Source organism: Muscardinus avellanarius (assembly GCF_963383645.1).
Source record: "Muscardinus avellanarius genome assembly, chromosome: 4".
Lineage (NCBI taxonomy): Eukaryota > Metazoa > Chordata > Mammalia > Rodentia > Gliridae > Muscardinus > Muscardinus avellanarius.
Window position 1 is genome coordinate 45504005 of NC_137789.1, and position 13796 is coordinate 45517800.

The window sequence follows — 13796 nt, forward strand, 5'->3', positions numbered from 1 at the left end:
TGGCAGTCAAATATCATGACAAACAGTTCCACTGCTTTATAGGCCATATGGAAAATTGATCGCCCATCTTAAAATCAGTCAGCCATGGCATGTCCCAGGGTGCAGGTTAGAATTTCTATGAAATGTGAAGCCTCAAGGAAGAAAGGAAAAATAATATTGGGCAGAAGACAGTGTGAGCAGTGTGGATTCTTACTTGGTCTCTTTTTTGTTTTTGCGGTAATGGGAATGGAACCCAAAGGCATTCAACCTCTGAGCTATACCCCCTGGCCTATTTTTCATTCTTTATTTTGAAACAGGGTCTCACTGAGTTGCGGAGGGCCTCACTAAGTACCTGAGGCTGTCCATGAACCAAGGTCCTCCAGTCTCAGCCTTCCAAATTCTGAGATTACAAGTGTATGCCACCACGCCCGGCTAAGAGTGACAGCTACTTAAAAAACCAAAGCAACAACAAGGATAGTGACAACAACCCCAAAGTGGAAATGACACATTTAAGACTCTTTCCTTCTTTTTTTGTTTACTTTTGCCTTTTTTGGTACTGGGAATTGAACCCAAGTGAACTACAGAGGTAGAATTTTATTTTTACTTTTTTAAAAATTTTGAAACAGGGTCTTGCTAAATTGCTGGAGCTATCCTTGAACCTGAGGTCATCTTGTCTCAGTCTTCCAAGCACTGGATTATAGGTGTATGCTCCTTGCTCAGCTTAATTTAAGATCCTTAAGTAAAGAAAGTTGTAATAGAGTGAATCAAGATATATCAAAAACTTGGAAATTAGACCGGAGACTTTGAAATTACTAGAGGAGGGCATAGGACCTGTAACATTCCAACATATAGGCACTCATAGAAAGTTCTTCAATAAGATCCCCAAAGTGCAGCAAATTAAAACAATCAATAAATGGTATATCATTTAATTAAGTATCTGCTCAGCAAAGGAAACCATCAAGAGTCTAAAAAAAGAGCCCACAGAATGAGAGAGGACCTTTGCCAGCTATTCCTTTGACAGATAACTCATATCTAGAATATATAAAGAAATTAAAAGACTTGACACTAAAAAAGAAATAACCTAATCAATACATGGGCAACTGAACTTAATAGATGCTTTACAAAATTAATAGAAGTGGCCAATAAATATATGAAAAATGTTCAATACCATGAGCAATCAGGGAGATGCAAATCAATATTACACTAAGATTGCATTTAATTCCAATTAGAATGGCAGTCATCAAGAATAAAAATAGCAAGAAATGCTGGTGAGAATGTGGGGAAATAGGAATTCTTCTATACTGTTGGTGGAATTACAAATTAGTACAGCTACTATGAAAATCAGTGTGGAGATTCTTTAGAAAGCTGAAAATGAATCCACCATATGACCCAGCTATACCACTCCCCGCTATTTTTCCAAAGGGACTGAAATAAGAATATTATAATAATATGTACATATCCATGTTTATAGCAGCATAATTCACAATAGCCAATCACAGAACAAATCTAGGCATCCATCAACAGATGCATGGATTACAAAATTATCTGATATACATGCAAGAGAATTCTACTCAACAATAAAGAAGAACAAAACCATGTATTTTGCAGGAAACTAGATGGACCTGGAGAATATTCTGTTGACTGAGATTAGCCAGTCACAGAAAGTGAAGGGTCATATATTTTCTCTTATATGTGGAAGCTAGGGAGGACCCGGATTACCACAGGGACTTTGGATAACGGAGGAGAACCCCAGCTGAGGGATGGAGGGGAAGGGGAAGAATTAATGAAGGAAATACTTCTATTGATGTTATATACATATATAAATCACTCATGCTCTGTCAATATCATGTATGGGGAAGGGAGGGCGTGGGGAGGGAGCTGGAGGACGGGGGAAGCTCACCGAGATCTGTGTTTGTCCCTATTACTCTGACCTACATTATGATGTGAGACTACAGTGCACCAATAAAAGTATAACCATCAGGAAAAAGTAGATAAAGTAAAACAATTAAAAAATGAAATTTCAGAGAACTCCTTTGGGATGCTGGCTTGTACGTTGCTATGGATGGGAATCAGAAGCCTCTGGAAGCCCAGGCTGGTCTCTCAGGGAAGAGCTGCCCTGTGGGGATCCCATTTCACGAGATTTATAACTGGATATCATCCAGTGATTCCTTCTGGCTGGAAAGACATGGTTTTAACAGACTGGAAACTGATAACTTTTTTTTTTCTGTGGTTTATTCACAGGAATTTGAGTAAAGTCCAGTGAGATGACTCCAGCCCTTCACTTCCTGTGTCTTCTTACACTTTATTTGGTAAGAGGGTATTCTTTCCTAATTGCCTATTGGAATATTTTCCTCCATCCCTCTACCTCATGTCAGAGGAGAATTGTTATCATCACTTAAAAAATGTCCTATTAAAATCTAATTGTATAGAAGGGACGTTGTGTTCTGATGTGGCGTTTTCAATAAAGTGGTTACAAACCCATCTGTCTTTCAACCAGAGGAAACGCTTTCTCCTCAGCTCTTAATAGCCAATACCAGTACATGGGCGAGTTTAAAACAAGTATTTCTTCACATACAGATGTACAGCTTAGGGAATCTGGATAGAAATTATAGTGATACAAGCCGGGCGTGGTGGTGCCCGCTTGTAATCCCAGCATTCGGGAGGCTGAGACCGGAGGATTGCACAGGTTTGTGGACAGCCTCAGCTACTGTGTGAGGCCCTCCGCAACTTAGTGAGACCCTGTTTCAAAATAAAGAATAAAAAATTGGGCAGGGGGTATAGCTCAGAGGTCAAATGCCCCTGGGTTCCATCCCCAGACTTGAAAAAAAAAAAAGAGATTATACTGATACACATATGAGTATCACTTAATCTTGTTTCTTTTACTTTGGCCATGAAAACTCACCATTGAAACACAAGACATCCATTTTCTCTATTTTCAACTGTTTTCTGCATTTTTCTTTTGAGTTTTTTGGAGTGCTCTGGTTCACTTGTCTTCAGCCATCTGTGGAGTTAACCCTATTGACCATTCGGCGTCTAGAGCTTGGAGCCTGGTGGGAACTACAATCCTGGCCTTTGACCGCGGGTGGATAGTGGGTGCCATCCTTGTTTTCCTTCTGAGATTCTTGAATTTTACAAAGGTTGCCGTCAAATCTGTTGTACCATGAAGCAAGATCAAGGGAACACGTTAGGAGGAAGCTACTAGATCCTCCCACTTCAAGTCTTGCTTTCTTTGTTCTGAGATCCCCAAATAACATACCAGACTCCAAATCCCAGCAGCACCCCTAGAGCCCATACAGTTAAAACAAAAGATTTTTCTTTTTGTTCTGGAGGCTGAGCCCAGAGGCATTCTATCTTTCTTTGAGCCACACTCCCAGCCCTATTTTATTATTTTTAAATTTTGAAACAGGGTCTTACTAAGTTGTTGAAGGACCTCGCTAAGTTTCAAATTTGTACAGGTTGAAATAGCATATAGAGTCAGATGTGTAACAGGACCAGAGCCTTCCTCCTGGTGGGGGAAACAGCAGACCTTATGAGCAATGTCCGTTCTCACAGCCCGGGCACTCAAAGCCCGCCCCAGGATTGTTATCAGGGCTGGGCCAGACATCCCTATTTGAGCTCTTTCATCCTATCTTCGACATTATCTTAGGGTGGTGAAGTCAGACCAGGGTTCAGACTTCTTGTTGCCACCCACCAGTGATAGAAACTTAAGTGAGTTATATAATATTTGAGCCTCAGTTTCCTGCCCTCTGAAATGGGCCTAATAATAGCTCTGGGATGTCATTGCAATTAAATGAGACGATGCATTAACAAAGCTCTCAGGTCAGTGAAGAGCCCAGTCCAAGCATTCAATAAATATTAGCTATTACTATCCCTATAGCATTTTACATATTTCGTGTCTACAGTCAGATGGACCCTGGCCTCCAGGAAGAAGGGACCAGGCTTAGTCATCTTTGCAGCAAGCCCTTTGTAGCACAGTGCCAGAAACGGAGTGGGATTGATGAAACACAGGAGTATGGACTTGTATTAGGAAGCAACGGTGAGACTGTAGAGAGAGAAGCTCCCACCACAGTGCTTTGCAAATGTTGGGCTCATTTGTTTCTTGTCTGAGAAGGGGACTGCATTTTTTTCCTGGACAAAAGCTGTCCTTTCACCAGTCCCCACTGCACTGTGCCTCCCAGTTCTGGCGGTGTGGCTTTAATGACTCATAGTATGCACACGCATTTTGAAATCTTTATAGCCCCAATAGTCATATTAATGGGCAGGAAGAGAGATTTGTTGCCCTGATACAAGGATGCAACTTTGAACCCTGAAACTGTGTCTGGGCCCTCCTTTCCCATAGGTGAGTGGCTCATCCTCAAAGGGAACCAGAGCCTCGTTCTTGGGGTTTGCTGGCTAAGGTACTTTCACTGTGTGGGCAACTAAAAGGCTGGGAGCAAAGCAGACAGAGGTGGTTTCTGCTGAGCCGTGGTGCCACAGAAAGTCCTGTCCTTTTCTGGACCAACCACAGTGGCACCCTGTTCCCAGCTCCTGGGCCCCACCTTCCAGAGGAGCTAATGGAGCTGGACAAGATGTGGAAAGGCAATGAACAGAAGGAACAGTCCACAGAGGAGACCGATTTAGGAAGGAGGAGATGGCTGGAGTCTGTAAAGCTCTATGTCAGTTCAGAATGTGTCCAGCTACAAGTAACAGGGAAACCAGGAAAGTTGCCTTCGGAGTCTCTTAAAGAGGGATTTATTTTTCTCAGATGAAAAGAAGCCTGAGCTGAGCACAGTGGGGTATGCCTGAAATCCAGTGCTTGGGAGGCTGAGACAGGAGGATTGCAGGTTTGAGGCCAGTGCATAGTTATTTAGTGAGACCCTGTTACAGAATAAATATTTGATAGGGCCGGGGGCGTAGTGCAGAGGTGCCTGAAGTGGTGAATTCAGGGCAGGGGTAGCGGTTCCATGATGTGATCAGAGACTTGGGCTTCCACGAGTTGAGCTGGTTTGTGTCGTCATGGTTCCTGGTAGCCACCCCAGCTGCAGACTCAGGGTCCGTTGTTTCAGCGCGAGCCTCAGGGAAGGGCAATGCCAGCCATATATATCCTTTTGGAAAAAAAAAAAGTTTGACTCTCCATTCTCTCACAGATTTTCCCTCTTGTTTCATGAACCAGAAATTGGTAACTTGGCTGCCATTCTAGCTGCAAGTGAGCCAGGGAAAGAGGCCACTCGGCTCCCCAGCTTGTGGGTGGGATGCAGTAAAGAGCGGGGTTGGCAGTGCCCGGGGTATAGCCAGTCCAAGCATCTGTCAGGACTGTGAGGGAGAGAAGCTCAAATTTCAAAGCCCGCTGCATTCCTCTGTTATTACCTTTTATCAGACAACCAGTATCAACTTAGTCAAGGTCAACAAGCAGAGGATATAGAGTAGGACCTTTCCCCTATCACTCATGTGCCGATCGTTGCGGGTCACTCCCAGTGGGAAGCATTTTCCATGGACAGCAAGAGTGCACCTGGTGTCCCTGCAGAAGTGGAAAACAAATTATCTCACCCCCCCTACCTATTTTACTTGTCTAGTTCCCCAAACCATCAACTTGTCAGACATGCTTCTGATTCTAAAAGAACACCCCTGATTTCCACTACAAATGGAAGACCCAAAGAACCACATAGGAAGGAGGAGAGGCCAGCCTTCAGGATGGGACACAAAGGCCCTGGTCCCAGAGGACACCCTGCCGGGGCTGTGGTGGGCTGACCCTTCCTCCATGCCCCTGCTCCACTCCCTGCAGGGCTCCTGTCATGGCGAGGGATGACAGTGATGGCAGGGCTGCGGCTGAGTGCTCCCCATTCTTCAGGCGGGAGCCACACCCCTGTGCACACACTGATTGTAGCTGGTTTTCTCTTCAGATCGTCTCACCCGCTTTTGCACCCTCTGGTGGGCCGTGGTGTACAATGGCTGAGAAGGCAGGTGCCAGAGTTCTAGGTTTGAATCCTGCTTCCAACCCTGAACTGGGCTAATCATTTCTCTGCATCTTAGACTCGTCACCTCTAAAATGGGGTTGAGAGTAGTAATTTACTCTGGTAGGGTTGTTGCCAGAATTAACATACTTAGGACAGAGCTCCGTATGTCCTAACTTAACAAATACGAAATCTTATTGTCCCAGCAGCTCCTGCTGCTGTCCAGCCTGGATTGGAGTGACTGTAGATGCTGCTTGGATTTAAGATTTAAGGTCTTTGGACTTTAGAACTATTGTGAGCCTGCAGCTCAAACTAAACGTGTTGTCATCTTAATTTTTGGAATGAATAATATAAAATGCTAATCAAACATCAACGTTTTGAAGGTTTTCTTCAAGTTTCAGTTCAAATGCAGATTCAAATTGGACTAAAATTTATCATGTAACTATGTGCCCAGCAAGCATTGTACCAAACACATCTGCATATTCTCGGCCCCTCTACCTTAAATTGCTTGAGGTGACTATGAGTTCTAGATTGCTGCGAATTTGCCATGAATGTCCTCATAAGAAAGCAGGAGTGGAGGGAGATGTTTTGAGAAGCTGGTGTAAAGCCCTGTAGCATTTAGAAGGCAGAGGGGCGTAGCAGGAGACCTGAGATTTTGCTCAGTCATATACAAGCGTGCATGCTGTCCTCAGACATGTTTTACTCTGGGCTTGATTTCTCTAAGCCCCATTTGCAACACAGGGTACTATTATTTTTTCCCGTTGGGCCATTGCTCGGATGTTAAGTAGGAAAAGCGATGGAAAACTCACGGTAATCTGCTCTGCCACGGGGCCCCTTAATAAGCGTTACAGCCCTTTCTGTCTGTTTTGACCAGATTTCACATTGTTTTTAGCTGTGATAGAATCCCGAGTTTCTTATATTCTACTAGAAGCCACAATAATATCAGCAGGGGAGAGAAAGGGATGACAAGTTCATAGCCAGTCTCCTTAGGGTCTCACTAAATTATGAAAGTTCTATTTCAAAATAAAAGAATACATTAAGGGCTGGAGGTGTAGCTCAGAGGTAGAATGCCCCTGAGTTCCATCCCCAGCACTATGAAACAAAACCAGCAAGCGACAGACATACATTCATAATAGATATAATTGATGATAATTTTCTCTCCTTTTTTGTTAACAGGCAAGTGGGTATGGCCAAGAGGGGAAATTTAGTGGACCCCTGAAGCCCATGACATTTTCTATTTTTGAAGGTCAAGAACCAAGTCAAATCGTATTCCAGGTAAGAAGCTTCCTTTAGTTACTGTCACCTTGATTTCTATCTATGGTTTCTCAGTGGACTTTTACTTTCTTTTCTACTGTACAGCAGGAAATTAAATAGAGGCAGGACAATTCTCATCATCAAGAATAACTTCAGAAGCTAAGTTAGAAAGAGACCAGTAAGCCAGGTATGGTGGCGCACGCTTGTAATCCCAACCTTTGGGAGGCTGAGACGGGGATTGTGGTTCGCAGACAGCCTCAGCTACTTAGTGAGCCCCTTTGAAACTCAATGAGACCTTCTTTCAAAATAAAGAATAAAAAATAGGGCTGGGGGTGTATTTTGGAGATAGAATGCCCCTGGGTTCTATCCCTAGTACCACCAAAAAAAAAAAAAAAAAAAAAAAAAAAAAAAAAAAAAAAGAAAGAAAAAAAAAAAGAGCAGTAGCTGTGACCTCCTCCTTGGGGCTTCCTTGGGCCAGTGCTGCTGTCCCTCCTGCAGGGAGCGTGGGATCTGCAGGCTCTGCCTCTTCCCTGGAGTGGACAGGGCATGGGTCTCTGGAGAGGGTGCCAGTCTTCTGGCCATCAGGCAGTGGACAGTCGGGTTCTCTGTGATCAAAAGCTGATGTTTTCTGTGCTGCTGCCTCTGAGTCTGGGCCTGGGCCTCACCTATGGGTCAGGCAAGGCCTGCCAGGAGGTGCTCATCTTATTTAGTTAGCTAAAGATGTTAAAAGCATTAGTCTGAGGAGCGACTTGTGGGTGGAATGAGGGGCTATTAATAGTTAAAAATGGCACCGAGCACTACCCCCTGCCCTTTTTATATTTTTTATTTTTTGAAACAGGGTTTTATTAAGTTGCTGAGGCTGGCCTTGGGCACACAGTTCTTTTGAATTATCCTCCTAAATTCACTGGGATTACAGGTGTGCATCACCATGTCTAGCTTTATTTTTTATTTATTTTATTTTATTTTATTTTTGGTGGTACTGAGGTTCCTGGAAGCCCTTCTACCTCTGGACTATACTCCCAGACCTCTTTTATACTTTTTTATATTTGGAAACAGGGTCTCTTAAGCCAGCATGGCAGGCTTCGAACCTGCTTAATCCTCTTGTCTCCGCCTCCCAAGCACAGGGATTACAAGCATGCACCACCACGCCCGGCTAGCTTTATTTTTTAAATAAACAAAAGTTGTATATATTAAAAAATTATTTACAGCAAGTTTCTTTCTTTCTTTCTTCCTTTCTTCTTTCTTTCTTTCTTTCTTTCTTTTTCTTTCTTTTTTGCTGGTACTGGGGATGAAACCCTTCTACCTCCGGGCTACACTCCCAGACCTATTTTATATTTTTATTTGGAGACAGGGTCTCTTGAGCCAGCGAGGCTGGCTTCGAGCCTGCGCCATCCTCCTCTCTCCGCCTCCCAAGCGTGGGGATTACAAGCGTGCACCACCATGCCCGGCTGTACAACAAGGTTTTTGGAAAAAAAAAATCTCCTGAAATGGTTAAATAAAACTAATTAACATATGTACCAGGTCACAGTTTCATCATTTTTACATGTGACAAAAACACTCAAAATCTAAGAAAGACCTATTTTGAATAAGGATGAATGGTGATGGGTGAGCAGACAAAGTTTCATCAACCCTTGAGCAGAGAATTGAAAGATGAGCAGGTGGTCACAAGAGGGAGGCAGACACAGAGGGAAAGCGTGGAGGCATGGGGATTTAGCAGGGAACTGACAGGTGCCAGGCAGGCAGGTTGAGGGTAGGAGGTGGGCACCTGGGAGGCTGCACACTGCTGAGGTTGGGCTGACAGGTGCCGTTGGAAGGTTTTGACACAGAATAAATAGATTTGGGCTTGAACAAGTTTACTCTGTGATCACCGTGAACGTGGTTGAAGGGGGTGAGCGTGGAGGTGGGGAGGGTCTTAGGTGACTGTTTGCAAGAGCCCAGTGGTTAGTGATGGGGCTGGTTCAAGTAAGTGACGACGGATCAAGTAAGTGACGAGTGCCATGGCCTGAATGCTCATGCCCCCTCAGATACTTATGCTGAAATCAGACCCCCATGCAGTCATGTGATGTGGGGCCTTAGGAAGCGATGATGTCGTGAGGGCAGGTCTGCGAGGAGCAGCCCTCACCTGGTCCTTGGTGCAGATTTGCTGCTGTCCTGATCCTGGACTTCCCAGCCTCCCAGCACTGTGAGCAATACATTTCTGTTATTTATAAATTATTTGGTTTAGGATAGTGTGTTATAGTGGCTGAAATGGAGTGAGATAGGGAAATTGGAAAGAAGGCAGCAGGTGGGAATGGTGTGAAGTCATCCCTGATGGGATATGCGACAGGGTGAAAGTACAGAGATGTTAGCATGACTCTGAGGTCCTGGCTTTTTAGACTGGGTAGTCAGTGGTGTGTGTGTGTGTGTGTGTGTGTGTGTGTGTGTGTGTGTGTGTGAGAGAGAGAGAGAGAGAGAGAGAGAGAGAGAGAGAGAGAGAGAGAGAGAGAGAGAGAGAGCGCGCGAGCACGAGCGAGCGCGAAAGAGAGGGGGGACGGGGGAGAGGGAGGGAGGGAGGGAGGGGAAGCTAGAGGTAGAAATGTCTAGGAGACAGGACTGGAGATAGACTGGAGAATCTTCCTGGCGCTAATCAAGTGCTCCAATGGGACGTGAAAGTCCATCTGTCCGGTGTTATTCCAACTGCCCGTTGTGATCAGCCGAGTGATAAATGAAGATATTTGGAGACGTGAAAAAAAAAAAACAGCAAGAAAACAGATGTGAGAAAAGAAAACCCAACTAGACAAATGTGAAATTGCAAAGTTTCTGATACTGGCTCTCAGCACAGGGGACAATAAGGAGGACTGGGGACTGCTGCAAACTGGGAGTGCACCCAGGGGACAGACAGGCTCGACGTGACTACCTAAGAGTGCACCCAGGGGACAGACAGGCTCAACATGGCTCTGGACAATTTTCACAAGTCAAAATGTAAATAGTGATGTACTGGATTTTATCAGTTGTACAGTTTTTCTAGAAAAGCCATAAGTTTTTATTTTTATGTAAAACTCCCTGGTTTATACATATCAGCATAGCTAAATCATCTAAACATTTTTATGGTCCAGAGAATCTGTGACCTCTGCATGAGGAGACCTGAGAATAAAATAGGTCCATTAACTAACACAGGACTCACAGAGTTGCAACCTCCAGCTGACTTATAGGCATCTAGAACTCCAGACTTTGGTAGTCATTCCAGAGTGCTGGAGGATACCAGCCAGTAGGCACGATTCCTTGGGCTTCTCCACTTCTGTTTATTTTCCCTTAGCCATGCTACAGAGCTTATCTCTTCCTGGAGAAATGATGGCCAAGGTATCATGGCTTAATGTTTCTTTTTTAAAATTACACTTTTATTAACAACACATTGTAATTATATATCATAGTGAGATTGAAAGTGATACATAAATACATGCACACGTCATTTGTGTGTGTGTGTGTGTGTTGGGGTGGGGTTGCAAAGCTAGGGTAGGAGGGTTGTATGTAGATGGTGAGAAGGATTTCTATGCTAGAATCATATGATATTTGTACTAAAAAAGACTTAGAGACTTCTGGTATCAAAAGCTTATTTTGCAGGTGGAAAAACGGAGGCTTAAGTTCATGGCAGAGCTGTGACCACATTAGTTTCCTGAGTTCTAGTCAAACACCTGGAGTTAGGGAGGCACATATAAAACTCGCCACCCTACAAGGTCAGTCCTTAGACTATTAACTCATTCTTCAAAATAAAAAGAAAGTAACTGGCCATAGACTTGTTTTATTTGCAACTAACACTAGCTCTGTACTATCCTAGGATCCCAGGTCACAAGACTGTATGATGTAAATCTAAGATGGGTCTCTTTTAAAATACATTTAATGACATATAGCTTATATACTGCAATAATTAACTCCTTCAAAATGTACAAGTCAGTGAGTGGTTTTTCATATATATATAATCACAAAAATGTGCAACTATCACTACTCTCTAATTCAGAAGATTTTCATCAGCCTCATGAGAAATCTTGGGTATTTAGCATTCTCTCCCAATTTCTTCCTTCCCTAAGCCCCTGGCAACCACTGAATGACTTTTGGTCCTTACAGATTTGCCTGTTCTAAACCTTTCATGTAGATGGAATCTTACCACATGTGGCCTTTTGTATAGTGTAATTATTTCAGTGCTTCTTTTATATATTATAATGATTTCAGTGCTTATCTGAATTTTATCATGTATAAGAATGTTATTTCTTTGGATGGCAAAATAATATTCTACTGCAAGAATATGTCACTTTTTTTTTTTTTTTCGGTACTGGGAATGAAACCCAGGGGCATTTTACCTCCAAGCTACAACTCCAGCCTGATTTTTTTTTATTGTTTATTTATTTCTAGAGATTAATTTTTAACTTCTTCTTCTTCTTCTTCTTCTTCTTCTTCTTCTTCTTCTTCTTCTTCTTCTTCTTCTTCTTCTTCTTCTTCTTCTTCTTCTTCTTCTTCTTTTTTTTTTGCAGTACTGGGGGTCGAACCCAGGGGCATTCTACCTCTGAGCTACACCCCCAACCCTATGTTTTTATTCAGTACTGGGGATGGTACCCAGGGGCATTCTAACTCCAAGCAACACCCCCAGCCCTATTTTATTCTTTATATTGAAACAGGGTCTCACTGAGTTGTAAAGGGCCTCACTAAGTAGCTGAGGCTGTTCATAAACCACGATTCTCCTGTCTCAGCCTCCCAAATGGTGGGATTACAAGTGTGCGCCACCAAGCCCAGCTTGAAACAACATTAAAAAAAATATTTTGATAAAGTTCCATTTATTTTCTCCTTTGTTATTTGTTCTTTTGATGTCATACCGAAAGAAGCCATTGTCTCACCCAGGGTCTTGGAGGTTTATGCCTATATATTCTTCTGTGTTTTATACTATTATTTCTTACATTTGATCTTTGATGCATTTTGACTTAGTTTTTGTATATGGTATGAGGTACAGGCCCAATTTCATTCTGCTGCCTAAGGATAACCCATTGTTCCAGCACCATTTGTTGACAACATTATTTTTCCACTGAGTTGTTTTACCACTCTCCTAAGAAGCCAGTTGACCACAAATATAAAAGATAATTAATGAACTCTCCTTGATTCTATTGATCCATTTGACTGTCTTAAATACCACAATGTCTTGAACTGTAGTGTTGCCATAAATTTTAAAATCAGACAGTGAAGTTGTAGTGTTCTTTGTTATTTGTTAGATATAATTCACGAGTGAAGCTTCCCAGACCTGGGCTTTTCTTTGTGAATTTTTTTAAATTGCTAAATCAATTTCTTTTCTATTTGTTTTTTAAAATTATTGATAAACCAGGCGTGGTGGCACACACTTATAATCCCAGCATTTGGGAGGCTGAGACAGGAAGGTGGTAGTTCATGGACAACCTCAGCTACCTAGTGAGGCTCTTTTCAACTCAGTGAGACACTGTTTCAAAATAAAGAATAAAATAGGGCTGGGTGTCGCTCAGAGGTAGAATGCCCCTGGGTACCATCCCCAGTACTGAAAAAAATTAATAAGTCAGTTTTTTGTTTATTTTTAATGTGGATCATATTGAAAATGGCATATATTCACACTGTGCTTGGTGTCCTCTCTCACACCCCATTTCTCCTTCCCCCCTCCCAACGAGTATGCAGGTTGACCATGCTACATTCATACTTTTACACGTATTCAGATGTAGCTCCTCCATTAATCAACCTCAGCCTTCTTCCTCTCCTGCCCCTCCATTTCAGCTTTGCTGAGGTTTCCCCTCTGTTATTTGGAGTCCTTCTGGTATCCCTAATACTCCCTAGTTTGGGCATATTAGAGAAAACATATGTCCCTTCTCTTTCAGTGCTTGGCTGATCTCAGTTAACATAATGCAATAAGTCAGTTTTATTGTTTTTTGTTTGTTTAGGAATTTGTGATTTCACTTAGATTGTATAATTTTTAGGGAAATAATTGCCCATAATATCTTCTCAAATGCCTATTTCTTTAATGCTGGACTGAGGAGTACTCTTCTATTCCCAGTTTTAGTTATTTTAATCATATTTTATTTTCTCTGGGTCAGGAAAGCTGAAATTTGTCAATTTTGTTAATCTTCTAAAAGAATCAACTTTTGGGGCTTTGTTGATTTTTCTTGTTTGCTTTTGTATTTTCTGTTTCATTAATTTTCACGGTAATTCTTATTATTTTCTTCTGCTTGCTATCTGGTTAGTTTACTCTTTCTTATGTATGTATGTATTTATTTATTTATTTATATATATATATATTTTGCAGATCTGGGGATGGAACCCAGGAGCATTTGACCTCCGAGCTATACTATACCCCCTGCCCTATTTTTTATTCTTTATTTTGAAACAGGGTCTCACTGAGTTGCGGAGGGCCTCACTAAGTAGCTGAGGTTGTCTGTGAACCGTGGTCCTCTGGTCTCAGCCTCCCGAATGCTGGGATCACAAGCGTGCGCCACCACGGCCGACTATTATTCTTTTGAAACTTTCTTAGGGTACAAAACTTTTTTTTCTTTTTAAATATAAGCATTTATAGCTTAGATTTCTTTATCTACATTCCGTAAGGTTTAGGATGCCAGTCTTTTCTCATTCTTCTTTTTTTCGTTTTTGCTCATC

The 13796-nt window shown here is 42.4% G+C and overlaps 1 protein-coding gene across 6 annotated transcripts in view; it reads left to right on the forward strand.

Annotated features, from left to right (window-relative positions):
- Positions 1–2261: 2261 nt before the first annotated feature.
- Positions 2262–13796, forward strand: part of CDH17 (cadherin 17) — a gene marked incomplete at its 3' end in the record, with an annotated part of 57185 nt that continues 45650 nt past the window's right edge. For all 6 annotated transcript variants that reach the window (XM_080693508.1, XM_080693509.1, XM_080693512.1 and 3 more), the window contains exons 1-2: positions 2262–2288; positions 7086–7184. In XM_080693508.1, coding sequence (XP_080549634.1) covers positions 7134–7184 — 51 coding nt within the window. In that variant the 5' untranslated portion in view covers positions 2262–2288; positions 7086–7133. The remainder of the gene's footprint in view (positions 2289–7085; positions 7185–13796) is intronic.